Consider the following 26748-nt stretch of genomic DNA (forward strand, 5'->3'; position numbering starts at 1 on the left):
GGAAAACTGTATTCCCGCAAGAGGGACTGTTGGGAATGCTGGGCTGTGTCTCTCTTGCTCAGCTTCAGTTTAACACTGCCAATTGTCTCGTCTGGCTCTTGTTACGCACAGTGTTCAAATCTTGTACTGTTTCCCACTTTCTTTTTGAAGCTATTAACTTGGCAATGTCATGTGATAATAGGTTAAATGCCCAATGGAATTCCAGAAGTATTAGATCTACTTTTCCTTTTTTTTCCACTCTGTGAAAGATATTGTGCTCCGTGAAACCTTAATAAAATCAAGTGTACTTACTTATTTTCCTTTTGAATTATTAGCAAATTTTTAAAACAAACAAAAAAACACATTCGGATCTGGGTACAATTTTTAACAATTGAAGGCTAAGAATATCTCCTAGCCAACACTCATTGATCTGGCTTTGAGCAGAGGTTTTGCTACATGATGGGGAGTAAAAATCTGTCTCTTCTCTTGACACTGGCCGCCCTGAAGCTAACTTGCAAATACTGTTCTTCCTCAAAATGGCCATGAACCTCATTGCTTTCTTAAGCAAAATTATTGTTTTCAACTCTGAGCTTTAGCATTTCTGTACTTTGAGAAATTAATTTGTGAAGCCTGGAACAGATTTTATGTGATTCATATTCAGGGAGAAAAAAAAAATAAATCAGTCTCCTTGCTTTTCATATTAGCTCTCTTTTGCATTGAGAACAGATTTAGCTTTTTGATTGGACTATTTCCAAGATGTGCTGAACAAGTAATATAAAATCTCAGTTTTACAAACAGCTTTTAAGCCTAGATTAAGATATTCAAAGAGAAAGAAGTTAAGAGAGTTAGTGAATGATGGCATAACTCAGTTGAGAGTCTTTCGAAATTTCATGTAGTGTAATTAGAGAAAAGAAAGCTAAAATAAATGCAAAACTGGTAACTTTTATGTATATGTAATATTTCTGACCATGGTACATGGTGATTTAGATGGGAACAAAGAGGAAAACATTACTTAGAGGCATGAGCTTTAGTGAAAACTAACTGGATTCTGGATCTACTAGGAATGGGAAAGAAAGAATTTTAATTAATTGTTTTGAACAAGTGATGTTGAGGCATCCTAGAGAGGGATTTTCACAGGTAGCCAAGAACTCAATTTTCTTATGGTTCAGTAACCTTTTCACCAAAACAAAGGACTTTCAAAGAATTGTATCTGCCAGTGTAAAGCTCAGCTAGGTACTTGAGATCTGGGTTTCATTTCCCTTGTCTGCTACTTCAGCAGAATCAGCAGAGAAAACTGGTGCTTTTATTTAACCAAATACAGTTTAGCATTTTTCTGCATAATTGTGCAGACTTTACAGAAAGTACTAGATGGTCCCATGCACAGGATGAGGATCACTGCCCTATCTTAATACTTTAAAGTGTTACAACTTTCAAATTTGAAGTGCTTTGAGGACTGCAGTAGGTAGAATTTTGTTTTATCAAACAAGCCATCACAGCAGTTGAATTCTTTTATTACTAGGTTCTTAGGTATGAACTCAGTGCTACCATAAGTGACAGACTGATTGATCTCTTAAATATTTACAAGTGATAAAAGCACATAGCTAAGCCTCCTGCATTTTTTTTTTTCAATGCAATGTGAGAACCTGTAATATTTGTGAAGTCACTTCTCTAGTTTTTGCCACATTTGCACTGGAAAAATTTGCAATAAATAACAGACAGCTTTCACTACTTTTCCAATTTACTCTTTGCTTTGGTTTCCCCATTTTGTGGAGAGAAAGGTGGTCTTTTTGGCAGCTTAAAGGAACAATAATACGGGATACAGGAGTATGCTTTTCTTTTTCATGAGTATTGGTAAGATTGACCAAAACAGTCCACAGGCATTAGAAAAAAGTGTGCAATTCAGCTATAGCAATATCAACTGCATGGTATAGATGGGTATTTGGTACTTGCTTCAATATGCAGACAGTGAGCAATAGAGGAGTTATAGAAAAAGCCAAAAAGAACAAAGAAGTTGTGCACAGAATTTCCAAAGCTGACTGAGCACTTGTGTTTGGATCTGATCAGAGTTTTAGTTTAACTCTGGCTACCAGTATATCCCTTCATGGTTTAGCTGGTTGGGAGACCTTCAGGTCTGGACCAGGACATAAAGTTTTGTTGCAAAGTAGTTGCAACAGAAGTAATTCAGTATTGAAATGTGTAGATTATATATCAAATGAAAATATTAAATATGTAACTGTCTTGTGAGACTTCATGTTCTGGATGTAAAGAATATATAAGTAGAAAGGTGATTTCACCCTTTTTGTTAACAAAACAAATTTTCAAAGGCTCGGTTTAGTTGTCTAGTAACTTTCACAATGTTTTACAGTGTAATATTCTGCTAAGAATAAATATGATTGAAAATATTATTTTTCAGCATCACTAGTATGAGATCTGTGAGATATCTTCTTAATTATAAAAATATATCCTTTTACTCTTTAGGAGTATTCTTTTTAATGTCTGCATATAATTTTCTAAAATACAGCATATTTCTTATATCTGTCTTTGCTAAATGTCTGACCTGTGAACCTTGTTTTACTTGTACCCTGTCTCCTGTGTTTTATTTCTCCTGGTAGGCAATGAATAATGGAAGAAATATTATTTTCATAGAGAACTGATTTACGATTTTCCCCTCTGCACCTCAGTGGTAGAAAAAGCCAGAATAAAAAGACTCTGTGCTTACAGCAATGCTCCCAATCTGTCTAAAGGTTACATTTACTTTTTGTCAGCTTGCATAAATATAATTTTAGTCATTCTCAATAATAAATGTGTGATTAAAGGTTATCCATATAGCTAAATATCTGTTATTACCACACGCCATTTTAGTTACTTGGATAATTTGTCAACTCTGTATACTGACAGTTTACAAATAAGAACTTTCACTCCTATAGTTAAAATCATAAATCAATAGCAATTTTTCATGGGTAGATCCAGCTGCTTATCACCTGCCTAACAGAACCCAATTACCTTTGCATTCATCTAATATTTTAGGTTAGAAAGTAGTTTCCTGTTGCCTTTATGTTCATCCACTGAAATGTAAATGTAACACTCATCAGTTCTTACATGCATTATTCTTTGTACTGGCTGCTTCTAGAAAACCCTACTGCCTGGTGTTTCTGGTGGTATCAGTTATTTTATGCAGCTGTGTGGATACTGCTCTGTAACAATCATCAGTTTGCCAGCATCACAGATTAAGGTTATTTCAAATATGGATCCGGAGGCACTGTCCTGGGCTGTCCTCCAGTCCTTGAAGTTGGAACTAATATCAACTCTTTCCAATAAACTTACCAACCAACCTTCTAAGAGCAGAGTGAGTATAGTTTTGACACCTCAACTCAAATTACATGAGATTGGCTACTTCCATGATGTTTTAATACATTTTTCTAAGTTCCAGAAAAAATTTCAGTGACCAGCTTCCACTTGTTTGTCCTTGTCCCCTTGTGCTTCCTCTATTTCTTTTTCTCCTGTTCTTCAGCCTTGCTAAATTACAAAAGCCAGTTGTTCTCCCTTCTCAGAATTCAAATCTTTCATCTAAATTCACCAAACTCTTCTAATTTCATCTTTTATTGGTCTTTATTTTCTCTATTAAAAAAAATATATAATTAACTGAACAAATTCTGAACAGCAGAATACTGTTGGAGTCTTGCACATGCCTTGCTACATTATGTCCAGGACAGGACTTTGAAAGTAGCCCAGCTTTAAGTGGGTACTGGGCCAAATGTTGCCAAATTCTACCTTTAAAAAGATGAACAAAATCTTTCCTGCTTCCTGCAGAATCTGTTTCTGTTTGATAGGATTGTTTCATGTTCACATATCTGGTGGAGAATATGGAAACAAAAGACAATCTCTAAAGTGTAGATGACCACCATGCAGTCTCTTCAGTGCCAAGTTCAGACAATATATTGACATTGAGACTGTTCTTTTTGTTAGTTACAGGGGCCTTCCGACCACTGTGGAGGCACAGTAGGAGTTTGCTTCTTGGCTCCAACAGACAAGCTGCAGGAAAGGAAGTAGCTAAATAAACAGAAGAAACATCCTGGTTCTGTATTTTCTTCTGTAGAGGGGAAAAGGAATGCAAAGAAAAGGAAAGAATCTATTTACAGCGAAAGAGATGAAGGTGAGGAGCCCTGTGAAGGGAGGTTGCTTGGAAGCAGCTGAGTGAAGCTAATGTGAAGCAGCTGTAAGGGAGAAGAACTGGGAAGGGCTGTGATGTGCAATTTCACACAGTGAGAGGCCTTTTCTGTGTGTGTACTGGGAATTTCCTGCATGGAATACACTTTCTTCAAGGTAGAGGCTGTCTGGCTTCTGTCTGCATTATTTCCCTAAGGAAGTGCTGAATTTAAAATGAATCATCCTCTCAAAACATAGCGAAAATCCCTTTCTATTATTTACCAAGGACAACACAGAACAAATATTGTAGCTGAAATAGTCATATAAAGTGTGACCATGCTTTACATAATTTACCTAAAACAATGGTCAGCATAAGGCTCTTGACTTATCTTCATGTTAAGGATTAACTCTTCTGCAGAAGAGATAGCCTTGTCAATTTGTTGATATTGAGAAGATGAGGAGCTTTATGTTACTAGTGTGAGGGTTTTTTACCTGCTCTAGTGGTTAGCTGTCCCTAGGAAAAAAAAATATTGCAATATCTTCATTTACAGAAGTGGGTTTCCTTAAAGGAATTTCATTTATATTACCCCATATTTATTTGGAAATTAATTTAAGGTACCAAAGACCAGAACAAAAATATACCAGAAAAATGTGTTGTAATTCTTATTTTTAGGTGACTGTCTCCATGCATCCATGGATTGAATTAACATCCAAACCACAGTGCTCATACAATGCATAGGGAAATATGTGCCTCAGAAAAGAACTGATCTCCTATTCACTGAATGTTTCTTACCCAGCATCAAAATACAGGCTGTTTAAGGCACCTTGCAAGAACTTCACTCCCACTCCTTGGTCTTCAGTACCTTTTTCTGCTCTACTTGGAAAATATCTTTCCTCAGTGCTACTGTCTGCACACTTTCCCTGAAGGGATCTTTCAAAACTTGGTGCAAAGAAAATATAGCTGTGGTTGTATCTTTTATAATACCGTTTCTGAACTAAAATAATGTATTGTTTTCTATACAGAGTAGAGGTTTCAATAGGAAAGACAGGGAATAGCCCAATGGTTTCATTGAACTTAGTCACTTCTTTGATTTTTTACAAAATATTCTAACTAGTTCCATCATATTGTGCACAAATGCTTTAATAGCTATACTTTTGGAATAAGTGGGAGAAGGGAATGAAGAAATTAGACGTCACTTTATCTTTTAGACCATTGTACTGTATTCTTTAAGGCATGGCAACCACTATCCTATTTTTTGTGCAATGTTGTCAATAAGGCATGCTTGAAGAACACAGTTTTATGGGTAGATAGGCTGTGGTGTGATTTAGGCAACAGTATGCTCTGTTGCCTTAGGGTAGGGACGATTCTAAGTCCCTCTCCTTTATTGATTTCTCTAATTTGCCATTTCTGATTCTATTTTAGATGTTTGTTTGGTTTGGATCAGATCCAAATACCACCACTGGGACTGAGGGAATATCACAGTACACTGCTATCTAAACTGCCCTGCTGTGTAGAAGCGGCAAAATTTAAAATTTAAGATGGCTGAGTAGTGAGCTCATTTTGTCTGCAGCTTCCTCAGGAGGTGAAGGAGAGAGGGAAGAGAGCTGGGTTCTTCTCCCTGAGATCCAGAGACAAGGAACCTGGGAACAGTTCAAAGCTGTGTCTGGGGACATTCAGACTGGGCATGAAAAAGCATTTCTTTACCAAGATGGCTATAAAACACTGGAGCAGGCTCCTGGAGAGGTGGTTAAGGCTCCAAACCTGTCAGTGTTTAAGAGCCATTTAGACAATGACCTTAATAACCTCCTGTATAACTTCAGTCAGCCCTGGAGTGATCAGGTATTTGGATTCAATGGTCCCTGTAGGCCCTTGCACTTGAAATATTCTAATTCTATTCTCTTCCAAATGTGCTCCTGTGTAGCTATGTTCAGTTTGGGAAATGAGCTCTTTTCTCAAATAAAAACAGGTTTGAAGAAAACCAGAAGAACTAACAGAATTAGCAGAAATCCTGCCTTGAGCTATTTCCTTCTTTTTGTGAACCATGTTCCTTTTTCTTAATTAATTAATAAAGTGAAATTACGAAATTAAGTAATTTGATTTGATTTTGGCTTCTCTAAATAAGAACAAAAGAGTGGTTGTATTGATTCAGAACTGGAGTCTATCTAGCCCAGTGTCCCATCTGGAATGCCTAAGGGCATGAAACAGGCATCAGGGGAAGAGTGAGAATGGGGCAATCACAAGGTGCTTGTTTCCCTAATGTTGTTATTGTGTCCAAGTCTAAAGTTAAATAGATACTTATTGCCCTCTAAATTCTTCTCCTTGGAACTGCAGAGCTTCAAAGGCTTCCTCTCTTTGAAAGAATTCTCTGTGTTCACTGTCACACCAGTAACTGTTTGCAGAATTGAAGCTAAAGAAAACTGGCTGGTTACAAGTGAAGTAGCAAGTGTAGGTGACCAAGTTCATTCAAAACTGAAGTAAATGGGCTTTGGGGGCTTGGTCTGTGTGAAATTAATTCAGTAACAAAATAAAATTTACTATAATTGATGGTCTTGTAGACAATTTCAGGAGTGATGGTCAAAAAAACTACAGGAAATCAGGCTGTGTTATGCTTTGTCCATTAAATAACAGCCTCTGGCACCTGCTTTGCAAGCCCTTAAGCAGTGAACTTTGTGGAATGCAAGGCTGCTGGTACCTTTCCATGCATTGTGTGTACTTGAACAGTGTTCTTAGTGGTGTAGCACCTGAACTTTAAATCACAGTTAAATAAGAAGAAACAGAACAGTTTTATTAAGCACAATCATCATTGGGAAACTGAATATAAATAGGACTGGAGCAGTTTAAAACTTGTTTTTTAAAGGAAAATAATATCTGCACATTTTTGCAAGTATTAAATGCAGAGGAAAGCATTGATTTTTGAGACCTGTTTGGAAATTTGACTGCAAATGTTTCCCTGCATCATTGGAAAGAAGTACAAAACTTTCACAGCACAGCCACAAAGTTCTGCTATTGATTTCATAAAACCTAGGGAATAACAATAATTCTTCTGAGGAAAAAAAAATAGACAGTTTTTCTTTCCCTGCCGGAACTCGAAATGATTCCCATCTAATAAAGGTGGGAATTAACCACCTGGATGGTTTTCTGGCATCTACAGCTAAGAACTTTGTCATAATTTTAAAAGTCGGTTTGAAATTTCCAGGGTACAAGAGAGCAGCCATCAGTAAAATGTGTGTGGGGGTATTGTGTATTTATTTTGGTTTGCTGGATTTTTTTATATTTTCCAGGATCATTGCTGGAGATTGGATGAGGTTTCTTGGAATATCAAAAAAAAAGGACTTCTTGATAGGGTAGCCAGGCTATAATACCACAACTGACTAATAGAGTGCTATTAAATATTGGAGACAGCCTGCAGTGTCACATTTATAGAGGTGAAGGGAGTGACTACCAATGTCATAGATTTTGATGTAATTTAAAATTGGCCACAAAACCCAAAAGCTGCTCTTGAGGACTGTTTTTACTATGGTAATTTATTGAGGGGTTGGTACTTTTTCACAGGATTATTTAATGTAAAATTTATTCTTAGGTTGTTTGGGTTTTCCCCCCACCAGATAGTTGATACTAAAAGTTGTTTACTATTTTGCAGATAACCTGAAATGTACTGCTGATTTAAAATCTGCTTCTCCTTTGCTTTAGATGGAATATTAATTTTTCAGCCTCCTTGCTTTTTTGTGAAATGCTTCTGGATCTTTTTTCTTTTACCCTCCACAAAAAACAAACAAACAAAAAATAAACAAACAAAAAAACCCCAAACATCTAAAACTCAATGAGACAGTATCTGCCTGTAATCATATACAGCAATGTTTGTGTAGCTCCATTGTAGAAATAATTTAAAAGATCATGTGCTGACACAATTCCTTGTAAAATTCTTCCATAGCTTTTCTACAGTAGTGTTATATATAATTGTATGAATTGTTTTAGATATAATTTAATTAATTGTTTTAGAAAACAATAAAAATATGTTGGTTTAGCAGATAGCTATAGCACTTTCTCAAAAAATGAGTGACAACTGTAAACTGAATGACTTCACACAAAGGATAGGCGCACAAACATTTCTTGGATAATTAGAGAATACAAAAGTGTGAATTTGCCCTGGCAGCTTTTATGCAAGCTCACTGATAAAGCAACAAGTGTGCCAGAAACAGTGAATGAAAGAAAACCTACCTCCCTTCCCAGCAAGAAGTGAGTTTCTTTGCTGTGGTGTTCTTCTGGGGAGCAGCAAAGCAATGAATAACCAGCTCTTTTGGCCTACTGTGCAGGTATTTTGGTGCATGAAAAAAAAAAAAAATCTGCAGGCTGCATAATAAATACTGAAGAAATGTGTACAGGGCTGTAGAGCTCCTTATGGCTCTGAACCTATCAAGGTATTCCTCTGAAGTGGGCTGGGTCTCACATTAGGCCATATAATGTCTAAAACTAAACCCAAGTGATGCTGCAAGTCTGGCTGTGTCCAGGTAGTGTGCAAAATCTGTCTTGGGCTGGGGTTTGGTGTAACTTACCTTTGCCTACCATTGTCATAGCTGCCAGTGCCACTGGTGCACATCCACCTTCTAGGAGTTCAACTGAGTCCAAGATGCCCTTGCTGCTTCCCAACAGCTGCTTTGGAAGTGAATTTTTGGGTGTTTGTACAGGCTCTAATAGCAACACAGTCTGAGGATGTCTCAGGCAACTTTTCTTGTGCCAAAGTACTCAAGAGCATTCCTCACCTCTGGGTTACCTCCCTTGAGGATTTTGGTTGCTTTCACAGAAATACGGCTGGTGAATGTTGTCCAGGAAAGCATTATTTGGTGTCATATGAAGCATTCTCTTCTGTAGCACCGAAAGTGTTTTTGACTCCCATAAATTGCTGGGAGAGGTGTTTGTTAGTCTTCTGTAACTCACCTTGTCATGCAGGTGCTGGCTGTCTACACAAAGTCCATCTTATCATGGTGGATTCCTATCAACTCCATCATGAAGGGGTACCCACTTCCTGTTTATCTTGAGGTACAGGAAAAAATGAAGGCTCCCTAAAGCCTGGTTTGTTGCTTGTTTATAGCCAAACTGGAGGTCAGTCTGGGATTTTTCTATTTGTGCCTGAAGAGGGATAAATTTGATGTGCAGAGCGGCTGGTAATAGCCAGACATCCTCAGCTGGCTGTAGAAAATCTGCATTTCTGAATTGCTTTGTGCTTCTGCTGTGTCCTTGCTGTGCAGAGGCAGGTAGAGCTCCCCAGGTGATGCTCCCCAAAATGAGTTCCCTGCAGTGTGTTGTGCTCATTTGCCTTTTACCCTCCCCACATGCAAGGTCACGCACAGAGGGTCCTCACTCTTTCGGTGCTTTTATGACGTGTGCAGAAATGGGAACATGTGAGTTCAGCTGGAATCAAGATGACGGTTCTGTGGATATTTACTTTGCTTATTCTTGCCCAGGGAGGTAAAACAATTTTTACTGGGATATCTCCTTTCCTAGGTAGTTATTAAAGGTAAAGCTTTAAGCACAGTGTAGTGCATCATTACAGAAGACAGGTTCATTAACGCAAATATTAACATCAAGAACTAAAAATGTAACAGCATTCTTCTTTTGTTTAGTCGAGTGTCTTGTTAATTTTTTTTTTTTTTTTGGTTTTAGCATTGTTTTCTCATTATTAAGTTATTCAACTTCCTTGTGATTTTCCTTCAATACATTGAATTTTCCAAAGACAATATAAGTATAGAAGAATCAAGTTTTGTGTAGCTGAATATTGATGGAGGATTCTTTCTGTAAGTCAGGTAGAATTAAGTAGAACAGTAGTCTTACTTGTACCTAGAACATTTGAAGTATATACAGGATGAAAATACTACCAAAAATAAAAGAATAATAAATAAATCGCAATTATTCTTCTGAGTTTGGGTTAAGGGAGGTAGTAATTTTACCTGGTTGAGTTCTCAGCTCAGTCATATTTTATGCTACGATTTTCTAATTCTATACTAATGTAGTTCTGGCTAAAATCCCTTCTCAAACTCTTAAGGTGGACTCAGGTCACTATACTTCAGAACAACTTGATAAAGAATTTTATTGTTCTTCTTCCTCAGTCAAAGATACCAATGTTTGCAAGCTTATATAATGAGACATAGAAATATGCAGAAAAGGGGTTTCTAATGCATTTTTCTTTAGAAAAAAATATGGAGCAAAAATGCATTTTGCTGGACATGCTGAAAATTTATTAGGACAACGCTGTTGATTATTGGATTTTTTTTTTTATTTTTTTTTTTTTTGTCTTTTCATGTATTTGATATGTCTATACAGTCAATTGTACTGATCTCTTTTGAAGCTGGGAAACAAACACCTGAAAGAAAAGGACAAAAAAAGCGTGCCCTTTTATTCACTCAAGCAGATTTGGCAAATTCATGTGACAGCCTAAAAGGCTTCCTGCATAAACTGGTCAGGTTTCTTCAGTCAGGAATCTTTTTCAGGTCAAAAGCAGGGGAAGCTCAGTTTAAAAAGGGAAAAAGGAAAAATAGAGAGTACCTAAATTAATACTATGGCAAATTCTAATAAAGTTTTCTAGGGAGACCCTTTAAATGTTGTTTTGCAAAGCTCTGGCATTGGTTTGCAACCAAGAAATGGCAGCTTCAATATCCAGCTATCCTGGATTATTAAAAAGCTTAAGAGCATGAATTTAACTAAGAAAAATAGCACTCTTTCCATACCAGAATATACTGATATCTTCGTAGGAGCAAATATAACTTTAATAGAGAATCATAGAATCTTTTAGGTTGGAAAATGCCTTCATGGCCATCGAGTCCCAGCGTTAACCTGGCATTGCCAAGTCCACCTCTAAACCATGTCCCTAGGTGTGACATCTACATGTTTTAGATACCTCCAGGGATGGGGACTCACCACTGCACTGCACAGCCTGGTTCATCTTCCATGTGCTGAATAAGAAGGTAGCATTAGGATAAAAATTCTGATGGTGGATCTGCTATCATGACTCTGAGAGCTGCATTATTTATTGAAAGACCATTACAGTGGTGGTGAGGAGAAACATTACTTAAATTGGAGAAGTCAAAATGTAGTCAAAATTCATTGTGATCCTAAGATTAATATGAATACAGTACAGTTTTTCTGTGGAAGTCAAACAAGTGATATTGGGGATTACTACAAATCAACCAGAAGTGATTTATTGAACATAATGAACTTTGTTACATTTTGTACAAGTTTGCTACTTAAAAAGGACTAAGCTGGAATTCCTGGAAATGGTAATTCACTCTTTATGCACAACTTGATTTTCTTTTCTAACTTATCTGGATGAGGTGGCATAGGCTTTTACATCACCCTGTTCTTGCCAGCAACATCTAGTAATTCATTCTGCCAGCAAGAATGCCACCTGAGATATTACATTTTTTTTCTGTCTGGTGAGGTGATATCTATCACAGAAATCTGGGTACTGGAAGAGGAACTCTCGAGTGGAAAGTAGTACATTACTTATTATGGATTGTGTTAATTACATGAAGGAAGATGCTCCCAAGTAAATCACAGTGTGTCACTTGAAGCTGCAATTATTTAGTAAATCTGAAAATCAGACAAAAGAAATGTAAAATTGGAAAAAGTGTTATTTCAAAAAGAGTCACTGTCCCTAGTCACCACTAGGATTTCATTTCAAAATTAATTTAATTTAATTTAAATTAATTTCATCCAGTTCAGCACTTTGCAGTTTTATTATTGTTTGTCCAAGGACTCTGGCAACACTTGTCTTCAATATTGTTCATTTCAGTGGTCTTGAATGCAAAAATTTTAGTTCACTATCTCATCAAAGGACTGGCTTCTTAATCTGTGACATCACTACTGTGAATCAATATAAACCACAGACGGAGATATTAGGAAATTTATGATGATGTATATATTTGAACTTGCCAGGTTAACATTTGTGATCCCAGGTAGAAATTAGAAGTTATTTTAGACCTATTTTGATGTAAATTAGACAATTATTATATATATATATATATATATATATATATATATATATATATATATATATATATAACACTATCAAATCTGGTAAATAATTGACACAAGTTCTTAACTATAAAAATAGACTTCCACAAGGAAGCATTTAATTTCATTTACATTACTATTGTTCAGAACACAAATAGTAGGAGGTATACTGACATATTCATAAGTGATCCAGCATCTTCTGGTAAAAGGGAAAAAATTAGAGCTTTAAATCTATTTGCTCATCCAAAAGAGCATTTAGTCTCAACCTCAGAAAATAAATAAAGAAATAAAGAAATAATTATAATTGCTTGAAAAGTTAAAGAAATTTCAGTCTTTGGGTTTTTTTACTTATGGATGCAACAGATAATGTTGTTCTCCCCTATAAGTATTTTATAAAAATGTGCAGAGAAATCTTTCAGTCATAAGTGTAATAATCAGTTCACTGTTATCAAAAGAATGGTTAGTAGAGAGTAACTTCAATCCTTTTCATATTCTTGTCATGTGAGAAATACATATATTGAAGCAGAAACAGAACATGCCTTGGAGGAAAGAGTAGTCATTGCCTAATTGAATACTCAATTCATTTTATCATTCATTTGAATGTATCTTTCATTTTATTGAAAAGAAAAATATCCTACCTAACCCATCCTCTGGTGTGCATGCTCATTATTTTAAAATTAAGACCTTCTGTTGCTTAAGTGCTTGTACATAGAAGCACAAACACATCTAAATTTACCCTCCTGTGTAGGCCAATTGAATTAACTTAGCTGCACATTTGAACAATATAAAAATGCACATAATGATCAGTAGAACCAGGAATCATATTCATAATTTCTTTCAGAAATCACATGTCACTATTCACTTGAGAAAGTAATTTATAATTTTCTCGATAAAATAGAGAATCAGACAATTTAAAGGATCCAGAAAAGTTGAAGAGTACTAATGTTTTTCTTTGAAATAGTGTAGTTTGTATATCAAGACCAAGAGGCCAATTTCTATATGTATGATTCAATTTACTTGATAAAGAAGTAATGATGCTTCCCTCCTGCTGAGTGAATGCTGTGCAAGTCATTAATTAGAAATAGATACAAAATGATGTATTCTAAATATGTTTTTTATTCTTAAGAGTGTTCTTCTCTTGAATCACTTCCTTCAGAATAGATTTATATCTGAATATTCATAGGCACACTACAGAACAATTTAATTTAAAAATGATCACTTTTTTCTTTCTCTTTCCAGTTCAACAGAAGAGCAGTTTCACTGGCAAACACAAGGTAATGTACTTATCTGCATATATGTGTTACTTACATTCTCTCCCTGAAGGATCCTTTTTACCTGAAGAAGATGGAGGGGAAAAGCACATTGATGTATGTGGAGGTTTGTGTTGGGGTCTTTGTGTGGTTTTTCTCATTGCTAGCATGTTAAAACTCTACTTAAAAAGTGACAAGATTTGGCAAAAGTTGTTAGGGTTGGCAAAAAGTACACTGAAATTAATGCAGTTTTGAGAGGGGGCACTGCTAAATGTGTTTCTGGCTTCTTTTTACTACTGGACCTAAATATTCTCAATTTGCTTTTATTAATCCAAGGCCACACTTTCAAAGGATGGCCCAATTTTCAGTATGGCCAGCATCCTGGGAATGTATGGCCTCCATTCCTTCATCAGCTGTGAATGCTTAGTCACCTATAACTGGTTTTAGCTTTTGTCTTGCAAAGCTTTACCTTTTTGCCCTTCTTTTAGTTTTTATGTTATTAATTTCATTATAGATGGTCAGAAGGATATAGAAGATGAACTCACCACTGGTCTGGAGCTGGTGGACTCCTGTATTAGATCGCTGCAGGAATCAGGGATACTCGATCCACAGGACTATTCAACCAGTGAAAGTAAGTTGCTAGAAATATGTTTTCTAGAACCCAAAAAATTTGTGCTTTAAAACTGAATGCGTGTCTTTATGTGCTGCTAGTTTTTTGGGGGGAAAACAAGTGCATGAAATATATTTTAAGGAAAATATTTTCTAATTGCAGTGTTGCTGTACTATACTATAAGGTCGTGTAACATAACTTCAGCATCACCACCATAAAAAAACAACATTCAAACAGCAATTTTTCACTATCCAGAGATAATAAAATGAAACATACTGGGTGGCTGTGAGGAAGTCTGATGTCTGATTGTAACCACTTGGCCAGGTAGCTGGTAACTCCATAAAACTAAAATTTTCTTTTGGATACACACCCAGAAATAAGTGAACTTAAAAATTACACAAAAATGGCAACCGTAGCAAGAAAGGTGAAGTCTTTTCTCCACGGTTTGCTCACTGGTGGCTTACCAGCCATTCTGTTTGCAGAACTGTCCAGTGAGTGGATGGATGATTGGCTAGAACCAGCCACTGGCAGAGTGAATCAAGGCTAAACAACAGCAAAAGTGAACAAGGGGCATGCCACTCAATGTGCTTGTAGAGCAGATGTGTACCAACAGTTGTGCTCATGAGTTGCACTGAGACTGTTTTCCAGCATGTTAAATGGTCTGTTATCAGATGTAGCACTAAATGATGAAAATGCAGGCTAATTCCCTAGTTTTCTTTCTTTTTCCTCAGGCTCCTATCTCATATTCTGTCTCCTTCAGCCACAATATATACCCACATTCACTTCCCTGCCACTGCAGCCACTGACACTGGCTTGTTTGGTTGTTTTGTTTGGCTTTTTTTAAGTATTCCTCTACATCTCCTTCCCTCTTGCTCAGTTAATCCCTGATACCCAGTACCTTCTCACTGAGTCACGCCTTTGGAGGTGGCTGCCCAAATTCAGCTTTCTTGATACCAAAGGGGATCATCTAGAAAGGCTGATGAATTGTGACAGCCACCTTCTGCAAAGCACCTCTTGCAATGACAAGTCATCACCTGCAATGTGGCCATCAGGTGACAGAAAGAAGACATTGTATATTGGATGCAGAATTTTAATTTGTCAGAAAATTTTTCATTATTTTAAAACAAGGTTTGCTGTCAAATTCATGCTGACAATAGTAGGACAATAGAAAATTTTTCATCTTTCATGTGCACAAGATTTCTGGGCCAACAGTGTTGCCCAGTTTTGTTATGGTTTTGCTTAATCTGAACAGTCTGTATGATTGACATCTTGATCAGAACAAAGTGGGGAAAACATGATGAAACAATGTAAGCCCTTGTTTTTTTTCTTCATTTGGGCTTGAGGAGAAACAAAGCAGACTAGCATAATAAGGATTACCTTTAAAATGTGATTCTGTGATAGAAAAATGAAACTGTGTAGATAGCAATAGAGGAGATTGAGAGCAGAGTGGGGCCAACTTGTTTGGAAAAGTGCCAGAAACTGGCATTTAAGAGATTGAAACTAAGAAAAAAATTGTAGAGAAAGATGAAGATAATACGTGGAATTAAGTCTGCGTACATGAAGAAAACTAATACTAAAGAAATTTCTGGGGAGTATCGCAATAAGCTAAAATCCAAATCGGAATGCAGGTATCTAGAATAATAAAGAACATGGGAAATGGAAAACAGTGATGGAGAAGAGGAGCAATAAATAGGGATTTGTAGAGGATCATCAGGAGAGGAACTGAGGTTTGTTGAAGCAGGAGGCCCATACAGAATATTGAAAGCCGAGTTTCCTTGGCTGGATGATTTGTTCGTGGGAGCAAGAGTTAGGTGCAAAGAGAGGGAACAGTGGGGTGATGACAATGACAGCCAAGGAAAGGAAAAGTATTATCATTATGGGCAGAACAGTAGCTGTCCCTAAGAAACAGGTTTGGAGAGAACAGGCAGGTGCATGTGCTCACAAGGGAGCAGGCTTTCTGACAGGGCTGCAAGCTTGATCTGCATTGTCAGGAAATATTTGTAAAGCCTTTTGTCACAGTGCCCTTATTCCTTTGCTCTGGACTCAGCTTCTAATAAAATTAGATTGCTATTTGCCTTTTATGGGTTTAATTAAGAATCAGATCTGTATGCCAAAGCTAACAGTTGCAGCTCTGCTAATCACTCATAAATACAAGCAGGATGTAACATACGGGATTTTTTTCTGGTGTGGGGGGGGTCTTTTTTGAATTTCAAGTAAAATGTTACAAATGCATCAGACAGATAAAATGTTACTCTGTTTTAAAAGTCAAAAGTGCAAAAGTCAAGATTGTGTGTACAGCATAATTTGTATGTCTTATGAATGCATTAGAAAACAATTATTATGCCCTGTTTTGTACATTTTCTGTCCCTGCCTCATTTACCCCAAGTTGAGGCTCAAATTGCAACAGCACGCTAGAGGGGAGAGTGCTTCTGACTTCTGTAGGCAACGAGTAGTACATACACATATACACAATGAAAACAAAAGTCTCATATTCACTTAAAATTTTATTGGGTCCCTCCTTTGTGTCTTAAAGTTTTCATGTTACAGTTGTGAAATAATTTAAAGTATTTTCTACTAATGCATAGTTATAGGTGTTCCCAGTTAGGTGGGCTGAGAACAAACAGTTGTAACAGGACACTGTGGGAGCATGGTCTCAAATATTTGAAGCATGATACAAAAAGGAAGTTTAAAGCCCACTCTGAAATGTCTCATACACAGTATTTGCGTTTCCTAGACACTTAAGTTCTTAATCCTTTCAATCTTGAAATAGGAAATGAGATCTGTATAAATGTCTCACTTTACAGGTATTCCAATAATCACCATTTTTGATGTATCTGAAGTAAACTTTTAGTGCTGTAGAATTATCCACCAGGGTACTATTTTTTTTGACTTTGTATTGAACATTTTTCAATGGTGACCTGATGTGATGCAGTAAAAAATCCTGGACCATTTTGCATTGTGTGCACTGGCCATAGGGCATGGAAGGAAGGGAAGAGCGATGACTCAGAAAAGGAAATTTAGTCTGGCATTTTCTAACTTTTGAGCTTCCAATTTGACAATTTCAGCTATGTTTACTTCTCTGCAGTTTGACTGGAAAGCTGTATTTTAACTAACAAGACTGACTCTGAGGACAGCATTTCCTGCCTGCCATGCATTTGAAGCAGATTTTTAAAAATCATCATATGAAAGCCTGCCCAGTGATGTGGCCACAGCTTTGTTTTCTGAAATGTGCATATAGTCTAATGACTTAATCTATCAGTACCCCTGCCTTTGTAGAGGATTAGTGTGTCTCTACTCAGAATCTTTACAATTTGGTTTCACACACTCTGATTTTCTCAGACTTAGTTTTAAAAAGTGGTCACATAGCAGTCAGCTGTTATAATACTCTAAATCTTAAACATCACTTTACATGTGCCATTCCTTTAGTAGCAAATAAAAGCCATGAAAAAAAGGCTAATGGGACAAGTCACATGAAAGGGGCTTACACAGGAGGGGCTAATAGAGATGCTCACTAATTATTGAGTGTGAATCAGCAAACATAAGAAACCTGAAGTATAGAAAACTTGTTAATTTGGTGAAATGAGAGCAGAGTGATCACTGGTTTTGAAGTAATTATTATCAGACAGGCGGATCCATAACTGCTGCAAGGTCTCATACAAGCTTCCTGTGGTGGAGCTGACCCTGGGACAAGGTTATATGTGCAACCAAGAGGAGCTCCTGCACTGTTGCCCACCTCTTTCCTCTGTCCCAACTCAAAGTTGGCTTCCTCAAACCATGTGCTTCCAGTTACAACTGACAGACAAAAAGTCAGGAAACTTCCAGAATTATGCAAGAAACTACATCTGACTGGAGACCTGAGCCTGCATCTCCACGGTCCAATTAATTCCCTGTACTGCTTGTGACTTCTTGTTATCTCTATGTAACTCTAGATCTGTCAAGACTATGCCACTCCAGTTTACATCAAACATGTCATGGTTTTGTGGCCTCAGAGGGATGTTCAGCCTGTCCTGAGTGTTCCTGGGGACCATCAGCAGAACAACAGTGGTCCACACATCCCCTCAGTCCCCAAGGGAGGGCACATACAGGCTGCTGCTAGTGTCAGTAGCCATTAGCTACAGTGGGTCCAGGGGCCAAGCTGGACCCTCAGGATCACCCTGAGGGCACTCGGTCCAACCTTCTCCCTGCTGTACGTTGCTGTAACACCCAGTTTGCCTGGCTGCTTCTGTCTGAAAAATATTTCTTCCTTCCGCCATTATCTTTTTCTAATGGGAACTCAAAAATATTGCTTTTGCACAAATGAAGATAAGTAACCGTCACCTTAAATAGGGTCAGGGGAAAGACCAGACATGTGAGAGCCAATGTAATCACATATAAGATGCTGGAGATGAGTTACGGAAGAGGAATGTTAATGCACAGTAAGTACAGGACCTGAAATCACTGGGGGAGAAAACATGCAGGGGAACAAAATTTAGTTGAGGACAGAGATAACATTACGGATTTTTCAGCAGACAGAGCAGTGCTGAACAGTGAATGTAGCTCAGGAAAGGTATTTTCATGGCAGAATGGTTTAATTTAGTGAGGAAAGGCATGTGAAAATAAATTTTGTGAGGAGTGAGTATACACTGTGGAGACGAAAAAATAATATTTCTGACTAGAAATTTTGGAAAAATGCGGGATAAAAGAACAAAAACATTCTTTCTTTCCATTCCCATCACTGCACCACTGTCTCAAAATCACACAACTACTTCAGATCCATTCCTTTTAGTATCTTGTCAGTGCACCTCTGTTTTTGTTTTGTTTTTTTCCTTTTTTCCACTCACATTATATGTAGGAAAAATTGAAAAGGTGGAAGGCTGCATGGAAGGAAGGAGAGTAAACACAGATATACAGCTGTCTGAGTTAAGAAGATTGGTTGCTGACGACATTTGTCATTAAGGTTTGATAATGTTGCAGTCTGGCCTGCAGCTAAGTGGGAAAGGTCCTGATGAACTGCCAGAGGCCCCCAGATGTCCTTCTCTGTGACAGAGAAACTGGAGTCCTCTCAGCAGCTGTTAAGACCAAACTACAGTTTGCAGTTTACAGATGGGTAGTGTAAGGTAAAAGTGGAACAAGAGAAAAAGTTGGTTCTATATTTCTTTCCCTTCTATTAGTTTCTCTGTCCCCCTATTCTTGTGGGTCATTAGCATGCCACATTAGAAGACTGACATGGCACTGTCATCAAAACAATCTGAACTTGTTTCTGAGATAATTAGCTGAAGCTCACTGAATCTTTATGTAATATGCTGCATCTTGACAGTCTACAGCAGTGGAGACAGGCAGTGTTTTTTCCCTCTGTTGTGGCATTAGCAAAAGGAGGGTTAGAAGACTTCTAAGATGACTGAGCAAATCCATTAGCACTTTCTTCCTAACTTAAACCACAGGTTCAAATGTCTGCTGATACAGAAGTCTCTAATTTTAATTTAAGGTATCTATTCTTTAATCTTCCATACTTTTTCCTTTGCTTTGGCCTCCACAAAATGACCGTAAGATCGGTCTTTAAAGGATGACAAGGCAGATTAATGGAACTTTTGGTGCTTTTGTTTCTAACTGAAACAGATATTTTTTTTCACTTGCTTCATCACTTCATGCAGCAAACTTCCTTGTTTGCTCTTTAAATCGACTGTACAGACTGTAGGAACAGAGATTTCGTTTACATGGATCAGAAAACTTTCTGAATAGTTCTCCCACTTCTCTTGATAATTTTTAAGTGCTCATTTTTAATTTCAGTTTCTAATATTTTTAGAACGAGTGGTTTCTATTAGGGTTGCAGTTTTTCCCACACAATACTGCCAGTACTCTAGATTAATTTTTTTCCCCCACATTTTCTGGATATATATTTTTATTTATGGCTGTGACCCAGTTGTCCGGGTGCTCAGGATTAATTGCAGAATCCAGAGCACTGATAAGGGAATAAATACAATGTAGATTTAATAATACCATCTTTTTGGCAAAGGCCATTGCATAATGCACTACACAGATGCTACATATTGACAGAAATGCAGGCAATTAAGGATGTCCAAGTTCTTCTGGGGAAGAAGAAGCATTGCTTACCGCTCTGGTCTCACTCCCAAAATATTTTAACTCTTTTAGTCATTCAAAACTATTTGCCCCAAATACAGCACAAATAAGTAGCAATGCCATTTAGATGTTGGGATTTTTTCCCTCTGAAGAATGAATTATGTTACAAGAACATTTTACCACATGAAATTATATACAGACGTTGCATTAGACAGATGTGGGTTTCACTTAAAACCCCTGTCTAATTATGAGGCTGTAAACTCTTACTTTATCCTCTTAATTCACTTCTGTTTCTGCAATTTTTCATAATAAGAGAGATCCTCCTTACTCGGTGGGAAAGCAGATGTCCCAGCTTGAAAAAAGCACTCCTTGTTCAACCTGTATGATTTTCAGCCTTTATAAGCTGCTTTTATCATAGATACTGAAAATTGATTGAAACAAAAAGGCACTATTTACACAATGAATGTGTAAAAGGATGTGTGTTTATGCGTTTTCCATCCCATAGCTCTTGCTTTGTGAAATTGCCACCTGTCAGATGGCTGGACATGCTCAATGAGATTAAATTTGGCAACAGTGGATCTCAGTGTTTTGATAGATGAAGTTATTTCCATTTGATTATCTGTTCTGAGAGCCAGAGTGCTCCAACTTAGTCATTCTTGTGCACACAAAGGAGGTGTTCTTGTAGGATCTCCTGGTAAACATACACACTAGTAAAATCATGTGTTCTTTGAGTACATTTCCAAGCTGAAAAACCCCTAGGAAGTGTGCATGCCCCTCCATTTCAGGATCAGAGTCTTTAGAGTCTTTATGCCACTTTAGAAGTGGCATAAGTACCTAACACAGGGTACACTATCTTTCTGTCCTGGTGCATTAATGCAAACCTGGCTGTCTCTGACTCAACAATTCATAGCTCCAGATAAATCTCTCAGAATATGAAGTCTGAGGAAATTTTGATTTATTGCAGAAACTTCTCTCAGTACTGTAATATATTCAGAGTTGGACATTTTGGGTGCCTCTCTTTACTCCATTCATCTCTTCTAAAACAAGCCTTTGGCCAATCTTCACTTCAAAACTTCGGGGTTTTAAAGTAATCTTTGCCCAGTTTGCAATGGAGTAAATCTCCAAAAGGGGGACACTGCTTTCCAAAGGGTGGTTTCACAGTTGTTCATTGTATGTTCTCACAGAGAAAGTTGCAAAGGAATAGTCTCAAATGTGAATCAAATTCAGTCTTTTGAAGTAGTCGTTAATTATGTAGATTTCTTAGAAATGGGGTCAAGATGTTGTTTCCTTTACCCATCTCCCCTTTCTGGCCCTAGTCACCCTAAGTGTGAGCATGAAATAACCATTAAGTCATCTAACTGGCTGATCACAATCAGAGACCTGGCTTTCCAGGGGAAATCCTCAGCAGAAGGTAAATGTCTTTACAAAAGAGCTGACCATGAAAATTTCTGTAAATTCACTGCTACATCCCAGTAAGACATTAGGATTTGATGAAATGAAGCTGCTCTAGTGCTGCTGAGAGCCAGCTCTTACATCTCTTCATCAGTGTTTTCAGCCAGTGCTGCCTCAGGAAATGCTCCATCAGCACTAAGGACCCTAAGCTTGGACTCAGTTGTTTTCATTCTCTGTCGCAGGCAGAGCTCTAAGGCACTGAGAATAGCACCAGAAGAGATGTAGCTCAAACACTATCACGCAGTACTCCATCACCTCTTCCCTTCTGGGTATCAGGATGGTATAACAGGCACATCTTTGTTGCTGACGTATCACATCCTGGTAAATTCATGCCAGTGTTCTTACCTTAAGAGCATGAGCAAAGTTTTCCTTTGTGGCCACTTCCCTTTTGCAGGCAGGAGGAGACCAAGCTTAGGAGCAGAGTCACAGTATGGGCTTTCATCATCAGGATTCCTGACAGACTTGGTATCTACTTCAGGATGGGCTCAGGTCCAGCTGATCGTGTTACTCTTTGGTTTGCTACCTGTCTTCATATGTGGTTGTTGCAAGCAGGAAACTTGGTGAAGGCTGAAGGAGCCATCAGTGCTCAGGGAAGCAGTTCATGCTTTCCCTGGTTTCCTCAGCACAGAAGTTGCTGTGGGTGGCCTCCTGTGCAGGGCTTCAATCATCTCAGTTCTGCTGCAGCTCCTCTGGATATTGGTAGGTGCCTGGGTGAGTTTATAGGCTTCTAGGGGGAAAGCACTAGAAGCCACTGGCAGGAGTGCTGTTCAAAACTGATGTCCTTATTGTTGGACCTAAACATCTGCAGAGTGCCCCTTGCAATTTCTTCTCCTCGGGAAGTTTTCCAGCTGGAGACACTCACACCATTCAGCCTTCTCCCTTCCTATGCTCTCTTTCCTTTTCTTACTGCCCCGTATTTCCCTAAATCATCCATTTGTATCTTACCACATCCTTGTCTTTTGTGACCTTTCTTGTTTCAATTCCCATATTTTGTTTTATCTTCTCCTTTTCTATTTTGTTTTTGAACATGGCATGCGATAAAGCCTCAGCGCTTGTCCCCAAAGCAGGTGATCATTCATCCTCAGAGACAAAAGAACAATCCATCAAACGCCCCACCCCCCAAACCCACATGCATTTTCTGCATATAACTAACCTTGCTATCCCAGACTTACCACGTGATTTCCCATTAACTAGAAGCAAACCCAGATTGTGCAATGTTGTGTCATGTTGGGAGTCCAGAGGTAACACTGTGATAACATTGCAACTAAGGAATTTCTAATTTCCCTCCATTTCTGCACAGCAGCCTACAGGCTGAATTTTTGTTTCAATGTGCTGTGACCTGTAACATGGATTTTCTTGGAGTTTACTTATATCTGCAAGATGAAACATGTTTTGGCATATAAATTTTATACTGTTAGCACAGGATTATTTCATATTTCTTAACTTGTCCTGTGGTGAATCTGACTTTGGTATTTGGTGTCATTTAATGCTGTGCAACTGACTTAAAATCCATGCCCTCACAATCTATCTTTAGTACTGTAGTACAAAATAGTAAAATAAATAAATAAATAAAGGAACATTAACAGCAGGTAAAACATACCTGGAGGGTGAAAATGGAAAGAATTGAGACCAGGATGGCAGGAACAATTAGTAGCAACATCAAAGATGGATAGGAGGTAATGATCAGCTTGTAATGCTTAGTCTGTGTCAAACACAAATCCTTTACAGGCAACCAGGTGCTCCCTCATCCACTGCTGGAAGCAGCTACTGAAACTCGTTAGGAAATGACAGTGACTTATAGTAGCATCTGTAGGAGCAGAACAAAGAAAGGCTTTTGGCATCCGAACCTACAGCGCAAAAGAACATCAGTAAATATTGTGCCTGTAGTATGGGCCAGGAAACAAATGCACCCACATCCCCACGACAGACTGATAAACCACTCACCCTACTCCTGCCTCAGTGGCAATGCCAGTGCCTGCACACTCAGCACAGTTGGGAGTGCCAAGAGCCACATCACTCCAGGATCTGCAGATGCCAGCTTGTGAGCATAAGCACTGTAGAGATGCAGCCCTGGAAAAAGAGGTAGTTGGCTTGTTAGCCTGTGTAAAAAGATGCATGTGGAAGAGAAAATTTTGGCAGGTATGAATTTGGGTTCGATTTCTGTTGTGCTACATGCAGTTTACACAGCTCTCAGTCAAGCAGGGTTTTTGTGACTTCTGTGGTAATGCAGATTAGGGAGCTGCTTCTATTTTTTCCATTCTGGCCTTATAAATGGAGAAATGCATTTTCTCAGGCCAGTGTGAGAGCAGAGTGGTGCACATTTGTGTGGACACAGAGAGAGAACGCAGAAGGGTATACTTTCTGGTTTATGGCAGAGGAGGTTTTGGCAGATGAAAAAGATTGTAATAAAATTTTGACCTTTTTGACTTATTTTTTAATTGACTTCTGAGGCAGAGCTAAACACATTCTGAACTTGCTCACCTCAGAGACCAAATAGTAATTTTCTTTTGTGGACAGAAAAGATTCAGGATTTAAAGCTGTCAGAGGTCTGGAAAAAATGGAGTTCTACTTTGCACAAGAGGAAACCTGTTTCATGCTAGTAGTTAAGTTCATAGAACAAAATAATAGTGTAATAGATCTGCTGATATCTTTTGTATTAGATCCATATATCTGTGAGGGGTTTTATAGGCTTTTATAATCAGAAGCTCTTGCGCACTTTTTTTTCCCCCTCTCAGCAGTCTAATTTAGGTCTATCAGAGGAGATTGTCTGCTTGGTTTTTTTTCTGATAATGCATTCAGCTTCCATGTGCATCATGTTTGTGTGATGTCTATAAACATCTGATTTTATTTCCTAGTAGTAAAAAAGTGAACACATTAGTTTAGTACTATTGATAGCAATTTTAGGCTGTGCTTGGCACAGAATGACTAGAAACACTTGATGTTCTTAGCTGTTTTTCACAGGTACAAAACACTTCAAAAAATTAGGATTTATTAATGCAAAATATGTTCTTAACTTAGTTGGCCCTTTTTTTTTTCTCTAAACAAAGCCCACACACCATTTTAAATGTAGTTACTCCTTTAAAAATGGGAGACTGATAATGAAAACACAAATTAAAAAATAATAATTTTTAATGCCAAAACCCAGTGTTTCTCAAATGGAGAACATGGCAGTTCCTTCTCTGAGTTGGGGCTTCCTGTCTATGTTGCAACGTGTAGTGCCACCTGCTCTATGCAAATTTCTTCTTCTGGTCACATTCACAAATGTATCTAATCCCATTAAGTAGCCCCTGGCAGGTGCTGTTCTCCTGTGGTTCCACAGTGATATTTTAATAGAGAGCAAGCTTCTATATACAGTGAAGTGTTCTACCACTCCTAGTGTTGCAAAGTTTCACTTTGCAAGTGAAACAGCATCAGAAAGACTTGAGGATACTATTTTTCCTCTTTCTGTCTTCTGTAATGTAGAAATGTAATTTATTTATTTATTGTCTTTGCTGCCCATTTTTTCTTGTGTTTTCTTTATCTATTGCTCCAATAAAGCTCATTTTCTTAATGTCCAGTGATAAATTATCTTGTTCAGAGATATCTGATTTTGATATCTGCAGGGTTTACCAAATAATTTCATAAAATATGATTAACTTTCTACCAAAAAAATCGTTTTAATCTTGAGGTCAATTAAAAACTCATACATTAGTCGGGTTACCCTTGGTTTTAAACTCAGTTGAGGATAGATTTTCTATTAAAAAATAAAAGAAGAAAAAACCAAACAGAAAAAAAAAAACAAAGACAAGGCCAGCTTCTGTATTCTGATCTTATATATGTATAGATCTATTCTTGCTCAGTGCATGTATTTCAGTCCTGGTCTCCACTGTTTTCGGTAATTTCTCTCATTAGTAATGGAACTTGAGATTTTTCCTGCTGTCACACATTACTCAGTATTGCTTATGAAAGAAGATCTGGCTAGTTTTACATTTCATACAAACATCTGGAGTAATTCTATGCATGATATGGTATAAAAAGCAAAACACACACTATCTGATTAACACCGAAGTTACTCTATTATGTCAGGGTTACTTAAACTTTGCTATGTTACCATGTTCCATGAGGTTAAAAAAAAGTATTTTAAGGAATGAAAAAAAAAAAAATTACTGTTGCAGTGGAATGCAAACTTAATTTTTTTCTATGCCCTTCAAGTCTTAGGTTTTGCTGCTACTTTTTGTGGACATTTATGGTGCTTTGCTATCCCTTGGAGTAGAGATTTATTATTTCAAATTCTAGAAGATGCCTCTGTTTCCTTCTTACAGTATTGGCAGAAGCATTACCTTGTGTGAAAAGCATAAGATAATCAGCAGCTAATGAAACTAGTTTCTATTTCCAGTTCACTTACTTTTGAAATAAAGTGTTCTTCATCTTTCTTTCCATTAGAAATTAGGTCAGAAGGAGAGTTAGAAGGGATATACTTGTATTGTTCACTTATATAATGGTATCTGCCTAGTTTTTGCATAATTTCTCCAGATATATATCATTCATAGAATTCTTGGATGAAAACTTACTCCACACTTGTGAATGCATTCCACAAAATCCTATTTTCCAGTACCTAAGAATATGTTCTATAGCAGTACTAAAGCCCTTTTCTGTATTTGTAGGTAGAACATAGCCCTCTTAATGCTGGTAGAGCGTGGCATTGCATATAAATTACTATCCTTTTTTGTAAAACAAGTTTGTTTTCAGTGTACTCATTTTAGAATTGCTGCCTCTCATCTAAAGAGATGTGTTTGGTTCATAACAAGGGAGCTGCTTGTGATTAAGCATTTAAAGTATTACCATTTATTTCTTCATTTTAAGTATGCAGTTGGTGTCCCCCCTCCTCCCTCCCCGTGCCTTTTTTTGCCCTTCAATTTCTTTCATTTCTGGGATATGGAATTCCTTTGCTATATTGCAGCCTTAGCATTTTTTCTTGTAATATAAAGCTAGTGATATATTTAATAATTAATATCTCCTAGAAGGCAGACGTTGAAATATTTTCCTAGACCTATTCTAGTTCTGGTCTAAGATATGGAGGGAGAATGGGAGCCATGCTTATTACTGTTGTTATAGGAGAGCTGCTTGTTATCTTCTACTTGAGGTCAGACTAACAGGTGCCTTGAAAACCCTTCTTTTTCTGGAGTCTGTTTGACCATTTGCAGCTGACAAGTTGCGTTTTCAACTGCAGATCATAAGTTTTCCCTTGGTTTAATCTCTCCCTTTTC

At 37.5% G+C, this 26748-nt stretch overlaps 1 protein-coding gene across 1 annotated transcript in view; it reads left to right on the forward strand.

Moving 5' to 3' along the window:
- CTNND2 (catenin delta 2) overlaps positions 1–26748 on the forward strand; it is a 506399-nt gene that overhangs the window by 196470 nt on the left and 283181 nt on the right. Inside the window, exons 3-4 of the mRNA XM_062503028.1 lie at positions 13373–13407; positions 13898–14014. Of these exons, the coding sequence (XP_062359012.1) occupies positions 13373–13407; positions 13898–14014 (152 nt within the window). The remainder of the gene's footprint in view (positions 1–13372; positions 13408–13897; positions 14015–26748) is intronic.

This window comes from Cinclus cinclus, chromosome 1 (genome assembly GCF_963662255.1).
Source record: "Cinclus cinclus chromosome 1, bCinCin1.1, whole genome shotgun sequence".
Lineage (NCBI taxonomy): Eukaryota > Metazoa > Chordata > Aves > Passeriformes > Cinclidae > Cinclus > Cinclus cinclus.